Source organism: Pseudochaenichthys georgianus, chromosome 1 (genome assembly GCF_902827115.2).
Source record: "Pseudochaenichthys georgianus chromosome 1, fPseGeo1.2, whole genome shotgun sequence".
NCBI classification, from domain to species: domain Eukaryota; kingdom Metazoa; phylum Chordata; class Actinopteri; order Perciformes; family Channichthyidae; genus Pseudochaenichthys; species Pseudochaenichthys georgianus.
This window is the reverse complement of record NC_047503.1, coordinates 42,164,126-42,184,097: the sequence shown is the minus strand read 5'-3', so window position 1 is coordinate 42,184,097 and position 19,972 is coordinate 42,164,126. Positions and strand designations below refer to the sequence as shown.

The 19,972-nt window shown below is 41.3% G+C and overlaps 1 protein-coding gene across 1 annotated transcript in view; it reads right to left on the bottom strand.

Annotated features, from left to right (window-relative positions):
* Positions 1-2,286: 2,286 nt before the first annotated feature.
* Positions 2,287-19,972, bottom strand: part of ttbk1a (tau tubulin kinase 1a) — a 50,105-nt gene continuing 32,419 nt past the window's right edge. The window contains 3 exon segments of the mRNA XM_034087843.1: positions 2,287-3,673; positions 4,052-5,487; positions 18,132-18,310. Coding sequence (XP_033943734.1) covers positions 3,271-3,673; positions 4,052-5,487; positions 18,132-18,310 — 2,018 coding nt within the window. The 3' untranslated portion in view covers positions 2,287-3,270.

Below are 19,972 nucleotides of genomic sequence, written 5' to 3'. Positions count from 1 at the left end.
GCTCTGATGCTGTTGCTTTGCTTTATGAACAACAGAGAAACAGATTCTTCATGACCAAATTTGGAATGGAAATAAAAAAGTGAAACTTATGCTCGTCTCCCTCTCCCTCCGGTCTACATTAATACAAATGATCCCAATACTATGATTGTATGAACTATGAAAATATCTTAAATCAATACAGATGTATTTATTATAAACGTTAGTCCTTAACATCTATCACTGTGTATATCACCATTCAAACATATTTTAAAAGTTGAACAAACCCCACACAGCTCAGTGAAATGTTGACATTATTGGATCATTTCAGTAAAAACTAACGTTCATATTTCTCTTTTTGATTATAATACTGATGAATGTTCAAAACAAAGCACTTTGGCAACTTACCACATACGTTTTAAAATGCTTAATAAGCACCGTAACTTTCATGATATCATTTCTCCGTCATAATCGTTTGTGTCCGTGAACGGCCGACTGTTGAGTGACGGCAAATGCTGCGGCTGCAAGGCATTGTGGGACAGCATTTTCGCTTCTCCTGTTGGTTAGGGAGGTCCAGTGGTTCCTAAGCTAAAGGAGGTTATAAAGGAAGTTTGAAACCTCCTTTCCTTTCATTTGGAGAATTGGAACAGCACTTAACATGGCTGCCACTGAGGTACTTCCGGGTCATTTCACTCAGTTAGGAAGGTTCCTAAGCTAAATGGACTATTGGAATGCAGCCCTGCTGTCAGGCGATCAGCTGTGCAGCGTCATCACAAACGGACGTCACTTCACGTGAAGCTCCGGAGGAAAGGACGTCCCATTGCTCTTAAAACTCATTTCCCTAGAGGCTTCTCAATTCTTACATTTCCCCTCCTCGACTCCCCTCCTCGAGACTTAGTCCCGCCCACAGGAGATGCGGGCGGAGGACCGAGGGGAAGCAGCAGATGTTTAAAGAAATGAGAACTCCTCTCCTCTGAGCGGTCATATTAAAGCGACGTCTGTTCATTATTACGTGGCTGTCATTATCTGCTGTCGAGTGTTTTGTCATAGCGCTGTATTTTATAATCTCTGTTAGATCATCTGAACATTGTTCCCCCACATATTTACTTTGAATTCATTGAGAGTGCGGTATAATGAGACAATACCAGGCTACAGATGCGGACACACACACACAAATATATTTATATAAATATATAAAATGTAAAGTATGAGAGCACTCTCATAATAACGTAACACAATCAGAGACTGGATATATATCCCCCTCTTTCTCTGGTCGCTGAAATGGGGAATTGAAATTACGGGCCAAAAGTTGTATTTACAAGTATTAAAAGTAAGGACATCAAACCAACTGAGACCCGTCTGTCCGCCACATCTACACACTGTACAACACACACCTATATACTGCACCCACACACACACACACACACACACACACACACACACACACACACACACACACACACACACACACACACACACACACACACACACACACACACACACACACACACACACACACACACACACACACACACACACACACACACACACACACACACACACACACACACACACACACACACACACACACACACACACACACAGCTCCTCCTAATAACCACATTTGAAAAGTGGGGGGGACACAAACAGGACTTTGAAAGGTGGGGGGGACATGTCCCCCCTGTCCCCAGTGGAAATTACGCCCATGATGGTAGTAACACTGATATGTTGCTGTTACTGTATCTGATTACTACACTGGACCGATGTGTGGTTGTGTGACTCGATGAAGAGTACATCTTTAATGACTTTATCAGCCTGTATTCAAGGTTTTAGTGTATGAGCGTGATACTATACTTAAAGTACGAAAAGTAAAAATACTCATTACTCACTATGCAAAATGGATAATCTGAATATTATATATATATTGTCTGTAAATAAACTAAAGATGTTTTATGTTTTGATGTGGAGTAAAAAGCATGATATTTACCTCCAAAATGTTGTTGAGTAGAAGTAACCTTGTAAACCATAAGGTGGGGCAAAAAATGCTTATTGTAACAAATGACAATATTGGCAGAAAAGGGTGCATTTTCAAATTAACCCGTTTGACTTTGTATATTAAGAACTTGTAACAGTGTTTTTTTTCATTAGTCTTTAAAATGTTAAACAAATAAAAAACTGATCTTTAGTCATTTAAATGAAACTATGAAATACCAGGTACATGCTGATTCCAGACACCTAAAATTGGGATGTGTGTGTTTATGTGTGTGGGGTTGAGAAAATAAAGACAAGACGCCGGTCCATCCACATGACCAAGACTTTACTTCACAGCTCAGTGCCCATCAACCCCGTACAACATAACATGGGCTCCAACATCCAGCAAACCTTTGCACTGTCAGCAGAATCCAAGCAGGTATAATTTCCTCTCATGGTTAACCCTGTTTTTCTCATGCGTAAAAAACGGGCATAGTGCCAACACATTGGAACAGAAGGTTTAATTAAAGACTTGAAATGTACACTTTGCTTGGCAAGATAAAAAATAAAGATGTCTTTATGGGAAATGATTCTATTATATACAATTCAGAGCATAAATAAAAATAAAAACATCCAGAAAATAGAATGATTAAAGCATGCCCATTGTCACACCATGAGGAGGCGAGCGGCCGAGCTATTTATTTTGTGTTTACATCAAACTCTTCTCTTTATCCAAGATCATAATGAGTACAGGATATATTTAGGTATCTATAATCACATTAACATTATTTATTCAAACCAGTCCAATTTGGTCTCTTTTTTTGCCAGTTTACCCCAATAGGAAGGGAAGCACTATATCAAATAGTTTAAGGGTACACATTTTCGTTTTCCGTCTACAGATTGAATGTATTTGTGATATACTTCACCATGCAATGTGAACCAAGCAGGGTACTGTCAATAGAAGAGTAGTATAGCCGTGGACAAGCTGGGAGTACTGTGTAAATGAAGAGTTTCTGAAACTGGTCCTGTTGGAGGCAACGATTCCCAGCTCCAGAAACCAGTTAAATCAGGGTTTTGAACAAGGGAGCAGAAGACATATCCATAGCACCATGGCAGCCACGCTCCTGTACAACAGTTAGTGAATATTACTGGAAGCCCATGAAGATAGTAAGCTGTCCTTGGAAAAAAAACAAGTGTACTTTAAATGAATTGAAGTGATCGTAGCATCACAGTTTAATATGGAATCAGGTGAGAACCTTTGAGGCGTTGCTTGTCCGAAGACTGATTATACACAAACATGTTTCAGCTGTGAGTCTCTTTGTATTATCTAGCGGGCGCCACCTTCTCCCTGGCGTACAGCTTCCCCTTGGTGGTTGGTTTCGGCCTGGTTCTGGCGGGCACGGTGCCGGGGGAGGAGGTCTGTCCGGTGGTGTCCTGCGAGGCGCTGCGCCGCATGGTGGTTGTAGTCCTGGGCGGGAGCACGGGGACGGTCGGGGCTCGAACCGAGAGGGGCTGCCTGGACGGACAAACTCTCTGAGGGGACGGGCTGTCAGTCCTGCAGTGGTTTGAGCTAAGGCTGCGTCGGGTGCCGAACAGGACTCGAAGCGGCATCCGAGGGCTGCCTGAGGGTCCTGCAGACGGACGGGGACACAAGGAGGACGACCTGGGCGACATGGGTTTCGATTTTCGTTGAGTGCTGAGAGTGCTTAGTCCAATTTTCTGATTCCTGTGGAGATACAGTAAGAGAACATTGAACAGAGTATTTCATTAAGGTGTATTCAGATTCAGATCACTTGACCTATTACTATGACTATTGTCCATTCAATTGACATATAATGGAAATGTGGCTTTGGCACTAGCAATAGGATAAAATAAACCTCTAACAATACAACATACAATTCATGCACACAAAAAGTGTCTGTCTTAATAAAAGTGCAGAGTGGTTTGTTCTTCCACTGGCTTGGGTCCATTAAAATATCAGTTGTATTAAAAATAATGAATTTACAAGACATTCCTACTGGCCAACTTGATTTTGTTCCTTACAACCTCCTTACAACCTACCTACAAAACTTGCATCAACTAAGAGGGAAGACCAGAATCATACCCGTTAGTGAAGGACGCTGCTCCTTTGGTGGAGCTGGAGTCTGGTAGGGAGAGAGGAGAAGGAGCAGCGAGGCCAACAGCTGACGGCCTCTTTATGGGGGTAACAGGTCTGGGGATCCTGCTCCTGCATTCCTTGGAGCCTTGCTCTTCAGTCGTTTTGAGACGGGAGCTCCTCTTGGACTCGTCCGAGGTATGCGTGTCTTCCTCTGAGCCGGCAGTGGACAGAGTCTCCGAAACCCTCCGACGCTCATCGTCCCCGGAGGACAAGGACGAGGACGTCCCGGACAGCATCCTCCTCCTCATCCAGCGACCCTGTTGCTTCTGGACCAGAATTCGGGCTAAGTCCAGCTGCCGGGCTCTCTGCTGCAGCCGAGCCCGAGCTGAGAGGGAGGAGGACTGCTCTGAGCCCGAGTCCTCTTCCGATACAAGTATTGGGATTCGGCTTCGGATTCTGGGTTTTGTGCCGGGCGGGAGTTCTGATCCGGTTGACGGAAGCTTGGCATCGTCTTCACTGGACGATGGCTGTTTCTGAGGCTCCTGTGGTAGATCTGTAAGAGATAGAGACATGGCTTCTGGGACCGGCTCCAAAGACTGGGCCGGGATTGTCAACGGACCATTATCAGTGTTGCGTTGTTTGTCAACCGGTGCAGATTGTTCTGGCACAGCCTCATCCAGAAGCTCTTCCGTCATAGGTGCTCCCTCTTGCTCATCCTCTATGGCCGATGCCTTCATGATAGCCAAGACTTCCCGGTCACTTTCCTTGGAAGAGTGACCATTGGAAGACATGACATTGAGGTGTGATGTCTCTGCAATATGGATGAAAGTGCGCTCGACTTTGGTGAAGGGCGGCGATGCAGGAGCGATGGGAGTGGAAGGCCTTAAGTCTGACCTGAGAGCAGGCGACAAGCGTCCGGTCTCGGAGGGTTCGGGCTGAATCGCCTCCCCGACAATGAGGCGGTCGGCACTGAGAGCACACGGTGTGGCCAGCTCTCCCTCCAGAGCATGATCACACCCAGAGGGAGACTTACGAGTGTCTCCGGGGGAGAAGAGGACCAGGGTTTTGGAAGCGTCCTCCATGTCAGGGTCAGCATCGGCGGCCGAAGCGTGCTCCCTTTGGCCCCTCTGGTCCTCGGCCATAAGTGTCGAAGGCGCGGCATCCTGGCTTCGCTCAGTGCTCTTCTGACTGGCCTCGCTGTTCGACTCGCTCTTTGTGACGTCGTCATCCTTTGGCCCAGGAGTTTCTTCGACTTCCTCTTCTGGCGTGGCAAAGCTCCGGCGCTGAGGCAAAGTACCGGTGAGAATAACGGTGAGGAAGTCTGCCCTCTTGACCTGGAGCTGAGGAAGGATGTGGAAATGCTCCTTCTCGTCGTTCTGGCTCTTCGTCCGATAGTCTGGGGAAGTCGGAGAAGGGATGCTCTGCTCCGTGGGCGACAACACCTGGAAACAAAACAACAACATTCTTTATTAAAACGTAATCTAGTAAAAACAACACATCATGTTGGAGAGAGATCACTCATGAAATCCTAACACCTTTAAGCAGCTTACAGTCATGTGTTACCAGTGAAACCATACGAGTTGTGTAATAAAAACATGCTTCCAAATGTATGCATAATCACACACACAATGTCTTAGCACATCTGTAGGCTAGGAGCAATGACTCAGGAAGACTAGACCAATATATTCAGCCAAAAAAATACTGCCTCTGCACTCTCTCTGCTAATAATAATAATAATTAAACAAATTAAAACAGTGGATTTAGTGAAGTATCAGCCGGGGTAAGACAAGACAAACAACAGGAAATTGACTACAAAAGGACACAAAAGGACACAGGGTACAGATTATAGAGGGCAGGGTGTTCCAGAGTCTGGGAGCCGAGCAGCTGAAAGCTCGAGCACCCATGGTTTAATAGTGGACATAGATTGGGGATAGCTTGGTTAACAAAGGATATGAATGTGGGTCATTTGGAAAACAAAGGGGATGGCACACCCCTTAAATCTCTGTGTTGAGGTCAGAAAATCACAAAGAGTCTTGCAATGACCAACCAAGAACCGCATGCTAGTTAGCTTGCTAGCTCTTAGCTCGCCATGCAGTGAGGGAGAGAACGACGACGTCCCATGCCGGGATTCAAATCGGAATCCCAGCATGGTCATTCATTTGTTGCTACTTCTTCTTCTATTAGTACACACATTAATTTATTTTGATGTCACAATCATTACGCAAATAAAAGTGTGTAGCAATCTTCCTTGCTAACTGTTATTTTCCATGTAAGAAAGACAGCAACACTGATGTATTTCCCCCCAAAACCATTTTAATGTCATTTTGGTTGTACACAAGCTTTTCAAGATTGTCTAGATTACATACATTGATATAAAAGGCACAAAAAAATGCATTGCAGAATTTATCCTTAGACAGCACGCAGTCTGATAACAGGTGATTTTCAAGTGTTTCCCTTCATAAAGATTTAACATACAGCCTGTACATACATACTAAACCCCGCTAATTATCATGCTATTAGAGATTAACTGCAAACCTAATTACTTTCTACATTTCTGTATATATGTACACAGTTATCATTTGGATTTACAAAAAGTTTAAAATACATGCTTTACCTGTAAATTATACAAGCAGAACTGTACAATCATACAGTAAAGTGATAGAAAAGAAACGCCTATATGTACTGTAGCCTACAAGTGAAAGACACTCACGGATCATCACACTGAAAACACTGTGAGCTCTTCAGTCCACTTTAACTCGACAACAGAAACTCTGCTGTTATTGCAAAAACTTTAAAAGAAACATTCAGATATTTGTTTTGTTTTTGTCGTTCAAAGGGTCACCCAGCGAACTACTGGATGGATTGCTAACTAGCTTGATTGCTAACAAGCTCCCTGTACAGGTAGTAGCTAGGCTAGCAGTTCCCCCCTGCTTCCAGTCTTTGTGCTAAGCTAGGCTAAACACATTCTGAATATCCAGAAAAAACTACTTATTTCAGACTGACTAGGATTTATTAAAATATCTGAATGTTCCTTTGAGAATCAACTGTTAGTGACACACAAGTTTCACACTGATCTTATAAACAAACGGTTGAACTAAACATGGAGACGAGCTTTCACCTCTAAAGACGCAATGTGGTTGTGTTCTCTCTATAGACACATATCTGTACAATATCACCCTGTTATTCCATAAAGATCAGAACTATCATATCAAATATGCAATAAAATGGATGTGTACGAGGAGCAAAATACAGAGTGTGATTCATGAGGTATAAATGTTTTGTGGCTGACTCGATCCATGCTTAGTCTTCAGGAGAGTCTCCGGACATAAAGGCTTCAAAATCACAGAGTTGTTCATGTGATGAAAATGTTTTGTAGCATTTGATAAAACATTCAAAATGTTGATTTCTAAGGGGCTAATTCATAGTTTGACCACGGAGCATTACTACTGTTGTCGATCACATCTAAACTCTACTAAATATCAGGAATTTGGTACTCAAGTTAAAGTTTAATAATTGATTTAGCTTGAATCAACTGATACCAAATAAACATATATTTTTCACATTGTAACATAAGGATAAGTGGACACGACTTTCCAAACAAGATTACATTTGACGTGTTCTTTCAGCCATACAAGGTGTCCTTATACAAGAGAATGCTAACAGCACTATATTTAACAGTATGACAGCCTTTAGGAACACTTTTCTTAAAGAGTGTACTACTAGCTTTAAGTATTTTTGACTTGCACTACACAGGTTTGTTCTGAGATATTTATTAATCAGGGTTTTTCTGTTGCAAAGTTGAACCTTTGTAATGGATTGTTATCCTGCAAAGATGCTAGGCCAACAGGCCAGAATCTAGCTCTGCAAAATGTGCATACTTTAAACGGTGTATTATTTGAGGAAGATATTTAAAGTTCACATTGGTTGTAAAACTGTGTCTCTGCAGTGAAGTTGTAGAATCTGATCCCGTTAAGAATGATGTTAAAATCAGCAAAAATGTGAAGTAAAATGTGTTTTTACATTTTATGGGTAGACTCAAACAGCCACATATTGAGAGGAGATGTTTCAGCAGCATCATGCAGCATGACTTCCTCCACTAACAATGTATGTAAATGTTCACATCTCACAGCATAGTTAAAGATGTGATGATAAGAAAAGGCTCTTGCTGCTAGTCAGCTCCGGACTCCACAGCTCTGATCCGTGAGTATCTCCTTTAGTAGCGGTGTGAATTATTTACAAAAGAAATCACAGACGTTTTTCAGTCAGAGGTGTATATTCACTGGGTTTTAGTTGTAATTACAATACAGTGTTGTTTTTAGTCATTTTACAGTCAGAGGTGAGTGTCGTACAAACAGTAGATCTCATGCAAAGAGTGGTGACAGTCGGTAAACAGTCTCTTGGTACGACACACCGTCTTTAACGCTGCAGATCTTTTTTTATTAAAGTGTATCGTCAGCATAAGCACACTCAAAGCCTTCTGTTTCTAACTGAATGTGGCACCGCGCTCATCGTGACACAGGACAACACATCGACATGTATCAGTGACAATCTTGTACGGTAGGTGAATCATTTTGCAGACGTGCAAAATAAAGTTAGCAGCTAGTCCACTTCATACATTCTCTAAGTGGTTGTACTGTAACGATATGCTAAATATAAAACAGGCAGGACATCCTGAACTCAGCATGAAGCAGCATTAAATCAAACTCAAGTTTCTCCCCATCAGACCGGAGCCTCGGCACAGAGGGACATGCTCAGGCTGAGCAAATGTAAATGCCTCAAGCTCAATGAAACAGCAAGTGGTGCATGTTTACTTAATGTAGCCCTTAAACACATCGAGAAAGCAACCGATTCACTGCACAAAATGGCCGTCCCTAGCTAGTCTCATGTAGTGTACTCTTTAACGTTTTTGGAGGACACACAGCTCTGACTTTGAAGGATGTCTTCAAAGCAACAAACCACAGAGCGCTGCTTTGGTATGACGAAAGCAGCGGCCAAATATTAAACAGGGTTTCACAGCTCAACACTTTCAACCATCACCATGGATACACAAACAACTCACATGTTTGTAGAGCTTCTTAAAGTCTCAATTTCTCAGGATTGAACAAGCACTGATTCTTTTAAGGACAATATCGTTCTAGACATACTGGAGACGCTAACCATTTGATGTAAAAAATTAAGACTCTTGTGTAGATATTTTTAAGAGGGTAAACATGATAAATCTTCTCAAACCTGTCCATTCAACGTTGATCTTAGTTTTGATGACATTTCATTTCATGTAAGACATTTCTTTCACTGAAAAAGGGCAAACACTATGTAGCAGTTAAACCTAGCAAATCTAAAGGCTCTGAACAACTAAACAGACTTTTTAAACCTTCATTAAAACAAACTATTTATTGTTTTCCCCTCACGAAAAGCCTACTGGTCTAACATTTATGAAACTTGGTCAAATAGTTTAAGCATGGGCTAAAGGAAGAACCCATTACATTGTGAAGCATATCCGTTTAAGAATCAACTCAGGGCTGTTTCTGTTTTTGCAATGCACTTTTTTAGCTTTTATAAGAAAAGTACATTTTTAAGGACAAAGATCATTCTTTGTATAGGGTTAATTTATTATGACATGTTGGGATGTGTGTGAACGGTTTGATTCCCTAAACCAAGCACCATGACATGTGTGATCACTTACATGTATTCACATCAATCCTTGGATGTAAGATGTTTGCTGATTTGATTGCGTTTTGTCCTGACTGCTCCTCACACAATAAACCATCAAAATACACATTTTGACAATTTCTCTATAAGAAATGAACCAGGAAAGAAACGCTAAGTAACATATTCTCAAAAACCCAACAAACTTCCAGCTGGTTTCCAACACTGAAACAAACTCTGGCTACATTACCTAAGGGTGTCTTTACAATATAGTTGTTACTGACTGTAACGTTGCTCTGTCTAATTGCTTGTTAAATGCAGGATGTGGCGCACTGCGATGTGAAATAAGACTCTCCACTAGAGCGAGTATGTGTTTACAAACTTTAAAGTGGTGATTTATTTTTTCACATTAATTACTTTTCATTCCGCCTCGTCATTTTGTAAAATCTTCAATCAGATTGATTTCCTTGCTTTCAGGCAGCCATTTTTCTCATTTCTGTAGAAATCAACTTGCAATGTAATGCAGATCATTTATTATGTCTGACTTCTCTTTGATATAATCATGTTTTTAAAATGTCCTTTGATGCGAGTTCAAGGATGCTTCAAGTCTCTGCAAGTTGATTTTCACACAAATGACTGAAACCAATAACTGCCTGTAAGAAAGAGAGTTAATCGTTCCAATCGTGTTAACTTCTTTCTAACATCTTACATTTCACTTATTGCATCCGTGTTTTGCATCCATGTAGTGAGAGCCTCCGCCCGGCCTGACCGCCTGTCCGGTCAACTCAGTGATAAAGTGCAACAGTGAAATCCAGCGGTCAGAACAAAGTGATGGAAGAGGAAGCACGATGAAAGAGACCTCTGTGAAGTTATTTTCTGGTCAAACTCGCAGCCATTTGTGAAACAGATACAACCAGTCTGTGGTTGACCATCAACTTTACAACTCTTCATTACGTCAGCTGGCTCAAACAGAGACAGGCAGCCTTTAAATAAACCGTTATAACTGTCCAGGAAACACCAAACAGTAACTATCATCTCAAAGGAGCTCTCGGTCAACAATTACAATATGTCCACCAACAAAAACTCAACATTAACTATCAATGACATTTCTAATGGACCATCCTCCTGAAAGAAGCAGGATCCACATCATCCTCTGGAAGATCTGGATTGAACTCAAACACATCATCCACATGTGGAGCGATGCAGGTGACCAACACCAGGTGACACATGAAACATTGAATCTCCACAACAACCCTCTGAAGCCTCGACCATTCGGGGTTTCTGAAAGCTGGTTATCTTCCGATTATGACTTTAGTATCTCATTATCTCTAGATGTTGACATGCTGATGTTTAGCAGATATAATGTTTACCATGTTCACCATCTCAGTTTAGCCTGTTAGCATGCTAACATCAGCTAATTAGTAAAAACCAGGCTCAGCTAAGGCTTATATCAATGTCACAGGTTATGCAGGAATTTAGTGATAAACTAAAGATTTGGATGGATTAAAGCAGTGCTTCTCAAAGTGTGGTCCGCGGACCACTGGTGGTCCGTGAGCGCCCCCTAGTGGTCCGTATATTGGTAAAATTCCACATTTTAAATTAATTAATCTATTTAAGTTTTCCGCACTCTCGCGGGAATATCTCCGCAATGGAGCAAGGTTAAATTTCACTTTCAATTGCATGATATAGCCCAGCGCAACACCTTCATCACACATTTTGCCACATGTTTGTACCTTGTTCAGGCGATTTGTAAACTGTTCTAGAAAAACGATGTGTTTTTGGATATTTGTGGAGTTAGGTGGTCCGCGAGTGTTTTTTAATTGGTTAAGTGGTCCTTGGTATGAAAAAGTTTGAGAAACACTGGATTAAAGTAATCTAGACAAAAAGTCATGATCAGCAAAGTTATAACAAACCGTCCCGAGGGGATGATGACTTCTGCCAATCCATCCAACAATCCATATCGTTAGGATATTTCAATCAAAAACAAAATGTAAACCTTAATGACGGTGCTTGACAATCACCAACGTGAGAGGGATTATCCTGAGATCATGAATCAAATTTCATGACAATCCAAGTGATGTTAAGAAATGTTGTTTTCAGTTCTGGACCAATTACAGAGAAAACATTAAGTCATAATCTCGAAATAATACAATCACAGCTGCTTGAAGAAGAGATGCAACAATCATACGACAAACTAGGGCCAGATTCTCAAAAAGATCAACAACCAAAATGTTGTTTCTTTTCCCATGATGCTCTAGGCTAGGCCATGTTAAACTGCTAACCCCTTCATACACACTTAGCACTCCGCCTCCATCCGATCAATCATAATAAATTGAGCTCAACAAAGTGTCACATTGAACACAGGGTGCTTTAAATGCAAAGACAGCTCGTCTGCAGGTCATTCTGTGGCTTTCAACAGCAAAGTACAAAGGAATTTCTAAAAAAACAGTCCAAATAAATTGGAAACTAGCTAACTTAAATTAGCAAGTGCTACATTCAGCAAACATAATTGTGAGAGGTCGTCACAGAAGCTTATGTTTTATTCTTATGTGACTCGTATTTGTTTTGCAAGAATATGTTGTTTTCATTTCTTGTGATGAATGTAGTGTGTCCATTTTCTTTTCTTTCTACTTGTCGTGTTTTATAATTTGTATTTGAAACATTGATATATAAAATGTATAGGCCTACTGTGATGTCCTTTATTTTCCTTCTGCTATATTGTTGTGAATTAATTTGGTGAAATGAGGGGGTTTTATTTTAGGTTTTTTTATGAAAGTCATCGTGTATTCACTCTTGCTAATTTGTGTTTCTTCTGCGAAAACGTTTTTCGTTTTTTTCCTGTGAAATATTTGCACTTTTGGGCCACCGTACTTCCACCCAGTACAGTAACAGTTTGTGTCATAAAGGCTGAGTTTAGAGATCACACCTTCAGATAATCCTTTTCACAGAGAAAACTCACACTTTCTCTCTTCACACACATAACGTTTAATCATGGCATCAGAGCGAGACTTTCGGATCACTGGTTTTGTGTCGGTGAAGACGCGTGGCGAAGCGGTGTCGGTGTGTATTGCTCGGTGGACGGGATGATCGGAAGGGGAAGCGCCGACTCCAAAGTCTCGGTGCAAAAAACGTGATCGCCGGGACGACCTGCATTCCTCGACGATCGCTCCTTCATGTTTAAGCATAAAAAGCAGATAAAATAAATAATAAATAAATGCACCAATACTGTAAAGCTTAACAGTCTGTTAGCAGCCTCCGTTTCACTTTCCTCTTTTTTATCGGAAACAATAAGGAAATATTCAGTTTCACATAATTTCCTCCAGGTCTGCGGCATGTGCAACATCAGGTCAGCAGAGAGGCTTTTAGAGTTTATTGCATGGAAAATATTTCCCGTTGTCAGCACTTTTCTCCTCTTCTTCTGTTCCTCTACTTGAAAAGAAGTTAGTCGAGCTACGTGGATGTGTGTGTGTGCATGTGTTGTGTGTGTGTGTGTGTGTATGTGACAATACATGTGTTCCAGCCCAGTGGAGCTGCTGTGTTCAGTCATATGGCTTGTTCTGTTTAATTAAAATGTGCAGTTATTATCTGGCTTTCAGTAATCATTATGTGTTTGTGTATGCAGAGCCACCACAGAAAAACCTGCTCATTTTAAGTATAAGTTTACTTTTTGTAACTTTTTGTTTTTTAAAAAGGTGCATTCCTTGTGTTTTACAACAAAACACCCAAATTAGACACACATTAAAACATGATTTTAAGATTAAGTGGCACTTTAACTAAATCAGTGTATTCTTAATTAAAGATGTGTTCATGTCTTTAGTTACTTGGGATACTGGTTGAGCATTTTAAACCCCTTGTATTGGGTATGAAATCAAATACATTTCAAAGATTTCCCGATTTTTCGGCCCTTAAATGTCACCTCCTTCAGTACAAGATCTTCAGACTGTGCAAATTATAAAGACTTTATATTCTGGTGGGGGGTCAGAAGGCCGCAGGCCACAAAAACTGGTGTGACCGACTCTGCATATACAGTATATGTATGTCCATGTATTTATGTGTGTCCTTCATCAGTATACTTCACGTGTATGTGTTCGATGTAACATGTGTGTTTTCTGAGTCTGTCTCTCAGTCCTCTCAGCTGTTGTTGTTCTTGTTCATGAGCTTTGCTAACATCTGCTGCAGCTGCGTCCTCGACACGTTCAGGACCGAATGTCTGCTGCGCGGGCTGCCGGGCGTCGGCAGGGTGCCCGCTTGGCGCCGGCGTAAGGAGGCGTTGGCGGCAGTGATGTGGGCGGGGCTGCTCTCTGCCGAGCGGCTCCTCTGGATGAAGCTGCCTCCACCGTGGGGATACTGCTCCGTCTCCAGGGTGGAGGAGGAGAACACGTAGGAGGCCAGCCTCCTCAGCTGATTGGGCCGCGGTTGGTGTCTCTCCTCATCCAACTGCAAACAGACCAATCAGAGAGAGGGAGGGAGGTTAGCAAGCAGGCTGTTTATGAAAAATAAATGTATTTAAATGTTAACATTTTTCTACTAAGGCTACATCCCAACACTCAGATTTTACTTCCTGCCTTCGTCTCCTTCCCCTCCCTGACCAGGCGTTAGACAGGAGAGAGCTGATTGGTGCTCTCACACATCTAAAGCCTGCAGCTGATTGGTCAAAGGTTGCGAGGGGAGGGACTTGGGAGGGAAGCTGAGGGAGTGTTGGTGTAAATCTGGCACTACAGTTACAGCTATCAGATACTACGAAGAAGCTATACAAAAGTTAACAGAGAGCCAATAAGATTGTTAACTGTGTTGGGTTGCCAGATTGGTCAGACTAGCATCCCTCTAGCTTGGACAAATGGTGATGAAAATACTTTCCCCCACAAACAAGCACTTTAAAAAGGACACACCAGCACGAACACTGCACATACTGTAGCTCACTAGTCTACGACAGTTTGAGCCTGGACAACTGACACTTTGAGCTTTGGATTTCTGAAGGAAAAATTACCATTGGAGATGCAAAAAGAAAACGGGGAACACAAAAGAGAGATGGAGTCATCAAGCACACAAAACACAGACACACGACGGAGGAAAATAAAGGGAGGAAATATGTCTGAACAGAAGGAAAAAGGAAGAGGAGGAACAGAAAACTGAGTGAGAGAACAGAGGTAAAGGACTATTCCTAGACTGTGCTTACCCCGAAACATCACTTTATTTCTTCTTCTGTTGTCCCAATGGCACCCTCGCTCTTTTCTCTGTCTCCTCAGGTGAGTCAAACTCGACATACTGTGTACTTTTAAAGCGATAGGTTGGGGGGCAAAGGCATCAGTAGTTATGTGGAAGGGGGGAGGGAAGAATTGGAGAGGAGTAAAAAAGAGAATGGCGGTCCTCCATGGTTGGCGGCGGAGAGCTCGCTTTGAGTCTAGCGGTGACAATCGGCACGAGAAATAAAAGCAGAGCTCGCTAGAATATTTCACTAGTGGCGGGTTTGTGCACACGCTTCAGCACGGCCTTAAAGGATTAGGATGTTACGCTGCAGATAAAGGGAGATATCAGTGGTGATGGAATAACGTCCAGCCTGTAAACAGCAGACGCCAAAGTACGGAGGACCAAACCTGACTGATTAGTAAAAATAAAAAAAGGAGTGCATGAATAACTCAAATGGTCACATACATGTAGAAATGAACTGAAAAGCATAAATGGACAAGGAAAGTCAAGATATTCAAAAAACAAATAATAATCCTTAAGAATCAAATGAATGTGAAATTCAACGATTCCACATTCATTTTTCATGACATCAGCTTTGCATATTCAGACTCCCCAGAGGTTGAATCCTAATGACCCCCAGATATTTCCCTCCAGCGCCACCATCAGGACAACATTTCACAAGAAATACACAAGTGCACACACACATACAAAAAAATCAAAGAAATTGAATGTAATGAAATAATCTGGTTTCTGCTCCTCGAGTATTATCTCTTTAGATTTCAATAACCTGACGATCGTTCCTGAAGAGCTGGGCAATATATATTTTTTAATTTGTAAAATTAGTTAGGTTTGATTTTGGATAAAGTTGTCTTTTCCTGGTTTTACAGTACAGTGATGTATTTTTCTCAACATTCCTGCAGTATAAAATAAATATAATGCTGACTTTGCATTTATCACATTTCCTATTGAGTCAGGTTTGGTCATCCATAAGAAGGAGAATGCTTGTCCATTTGTTTTTACCTATTCATATTTAATCCTAAATTAACAATTAAAAGCTGTCAGTTTAACACAAACTCTCATTTAATTTAGTATTTCTTATTACCACTATTTTTTTGTCACAAAGGCCAGGAAGTCCCGAAAGATGATATATTTCTTATCTTGTGCACAAACCCTATCGGAAAGAAAAAAAGACTGTTTTGGGACCTCCTAAACATTATTATTAAAAGAGTTGTCTTTTTAGTAATTTGAGAAGATAACATTTTCACTTTCAGCTACTACACACAGATACTTTATTATATGACATGTTATTAGTTGCTAAGTGATGGAAAAGGAGTTTGGTCTGAAAACTAAGAGGAAGTTTTCCTGATTCACATTTTAAAATCGTTGGATCACCAAAACACACAAGAGAGTGTTCCTTGATGTAGCTGACCTGAACACCGTGGCTGTGCATGAACAAAAGTAACAGTAGCCATATGTTTGGAATCCTGACTTAATGCTAGTTAATATCTGACATGTATCTAACATTGAGAGAAAATAAATCGACCCAGAAAGAGAGCCGATGGACAGAACACACTACGACAATCGAGTTGAACCAATTCCTTTGTCAGCGCCAACACAAACAAAACATAATGATCTACTAACATTTCCCCAAATCAAGACACCAGAATATTCAATCTGATGTATCTTTTAACACATAACAAGAACGTCAGAACGGAATGTTTCACCAAACCTCAAAAAAACCTTTCAAGCCCAGTGTCAGTGTTTTTTGAGGTTCTCACTTATTAGCGGTTATTAAAAAAGTTATAGAAAGATTTGGTGTACGTATAAACTATACTCCAGTATGGTGTGTGTTACGGTAAGATTGTAGTGTGTGTGTGTGTGTGTGTGTGTGTGTGTGTGTGTGATACACTTTTTACACGTCAGAGAACATGAGGAACACAGCATAACAAAAGAAGATGAATAAACATCATCGGCATCCCGACATAGAAACATCATGACTCCGACAGGAAATGCTTTTTTTTCTTCTCATTCACTCCTTCAGAATAAAACCATGATCCAAAGCAAAAATCATGAGCAAAAGCAAAGAGATGGGAAACAGCTGGGCGTTGAGAAATGTGTTTGTGTGTCACAGACAGTCGAGGAAGAATCAAACCGTCAGCACCAAACAGTGACACGTGTAAACCAACACACCCGACCCGAACACCCGAAGGTCAATAAAGCAGACGTAGACAGGAAGAGTCAGCCGCCATTTCATCTTTTGTCGACACCTATGATTGTTGCTGAAATTGTCTGTCCATGTTTTAAGATAAATAGGACTATACTAAAGCACTGGATAGAAACACATTTTAACAATTTGAAGCAACCACAACTCGGCTTTGACAGAAGCTAAGACTCATGGGATATGGTTTTGTAAGCTTTGTTGCATTTGAAATAAGACACAATATGACTGCATGGCCTGAAGACAGTGTGCCAGTAAAACCTTAATACAATCAAAATCGTTTCTTTAAATGTTTCATGCAACACTAACACATTTAGCCTCTCTTAAACTGTTGTCAGTAAACATCAATGCTGCACCAATGACAGCTCCCCAACATGTTCTTTAACTGAGGACATAAGGCTAATAAGTTCACAATGTTTCCAGCTGTGGAGCAAAATAAATATCACAAGAAGAATGTCATCACCATCTCTCCATGCTGGAAGTCAGTAAATACTAAATCTAGGATATGTTGGCTGCTGCTGGTTCAACAGAATGACTGCATGTGACGGATGTTCAGCTGCAGACACACTGAGACACCTTTAAAGGACAAGTCCAACTTGAGTTCAGATAGTTTGCTCTTAGGAAACAGACTAACTGCACTGGCTGATGTTCTGTCAATGCTAATGCTAACTTAGCTCGGGATTTTAGGAGAAATCTACTGACGCCAGAAGCCAATGTTTGTACAACTAGTCATCTGTTGGCACCTGATTTATCCCGTGGATCCAGGGATTGACCTTGGGTTCTTGTTCTCCTAGTGAAGTAAAAAGCTGCTAAATCTTCAACAAGGATAAAAGCCAAAGAAGGGGGAATCTGAAAATGAGCTGATCCTCTGAACATGTTGGATTTGTCCTTTCAGATGCATGTTGACCGACAGATTAATGAAGTGGAGCAGCAGTCATCAGAGTGATGAGTCTGAACAGCAGCCGTCCACTTTCTCCTCTGTCCGTTAACATTGAGAGCCGAGCCCTCCTCTGATTGGCTGGCTGTGTCTCTTACCGGTCTTTGAGGTCCAATGGGCTCCGACTCTCTCCGGCGGGGGCGTCCTGACGGCAGCGAGTGACAGGGCGACTGGGCGGGGCTTCCTCCGCTCCTCCTCGACGCCTCCTCCTCCGTTAGCGTTAGCATCCCTCGGCTACTCTCCCTGGTGTGGGTCTTTGGACGGACCACCAGCTCCCCTGCAGACAAACAAAATGTTGACAAGAGACTGTTAAGTGCCCCGATAAACATTCCTGTTGTCATCTTGCAATATACTAATTTATATAAATAGTTATCACCGCAATAAACCGTATTTAATTTTGTTTTAATTTACATTATTTAATTTCATATTCTGTTCTTGTACATGAGATGAGAGTAACACATGCGTCACTTCCGGGCAAAAATTACGGCTCCGCCCACTTTTTGGGGGAAACAAAGCTGTCAGTTGAATGAATACAAATTCTGAAGTTTTTGCCAATCCGATCAGAAATGTAAGAAAACCGTGGATTTTTGGATCTTCAAAGAGCGGCAAACAATTACATGAAATCATTGGAAATCGACGAGCGGGCTCGATATATGGTTAAATATAGCAGTAGGTGATCGATGTCCAGATGAGAGTAACATAGACGTCACTTTACGGCCCCGCCCACTTTTGGGGGAAACAAAGCTGTCATTTGAATGGCGATCACGCCTGAAGCCACAGAGCTCTTCTGTTACTGTCCTTTCTTCTTAGAGGAAGTACAGAAACACTCTGGATTTGTTTTAATGTTTGAGGAGCAATAAACGACACAGCAGCTTTTTGGCATGATAACACAATTATTTTCCGCCTCGCTCATGAGAGTAACAGCCAGCGAAAATTATAGCCTAGCCTACTGATTTTAATTGAACCATATATCGAGCCCGATCGTCGATTTCCAATTATTTAATGTAATTGTTTGCCTGACTGGCCATCGTAATCGGGCTCTTTGAAGAAAAGTGGGCGGGGCCATAATTTTCACCCGGAAGTGACGAAGGTGTTACTCTCTTCTATTGACATGTATATACTGTATACTTTTTTTGCACTACTTTTTTTTTTGTATTTTATTATATATGTTGCATTGTTGGAGGGGCTCAAGTCAGAAGAATGTAATTGCCATTTCTACACTGTAGCTTTGTGCAAATGACGATACAACCTTTGAAAGTTAATACTGATGCAGACATTAAAGCACAATCATCTAATAGGTACATGTTGGGCATGTCATCCAACAAATACACATTCTATATGTAACATTAGTGAGCAGTATTTTTAGTGCTTTTTCACCTTGAATAAATTAGGGATGGTTTGTTGAGATGATGTACGAGCCAGAACAAATAGTCGAGGATTTATTTAGCGTAGCTTAGCACAAAGTTTGGATGCAGCGGGAAACTATTTATTGCCAAACTCTATCAAACAAATCCAACATCTCCCGGTCAGTCCCAGTTACACTTTTTATGAGATTTGTTGAACACTTGTGGAAATAGAAGGTTAACAAGGACACATTGTGATTTAAGCAGCAGTTAGCGAGACGTTTAGTAATTATAAGCTAACAAGACACAACAACTCTGTCTCAGTGTGTTGTGCTAAGCTAAGCTAACTATCATTGGACATACTGGTAGAAATCTGCCTTCCAGTCGATGAAAATATTGTCATTTAAGAAGCTACTTTTTTTAGGAGCTTTGATAGTTACGTTACTTTTGCTGCAAAATTGCACTTTGAAGGTCCGCCACACTCAGGATGTAATAGTAAATACTACATTCGAAAAAATGTCTTGTCCGGAAAGTTGCTACACTTCATAGTAACGCTTTACCTAAAACCTAGCTGTAAGGCTCTAAATTTAAAACAG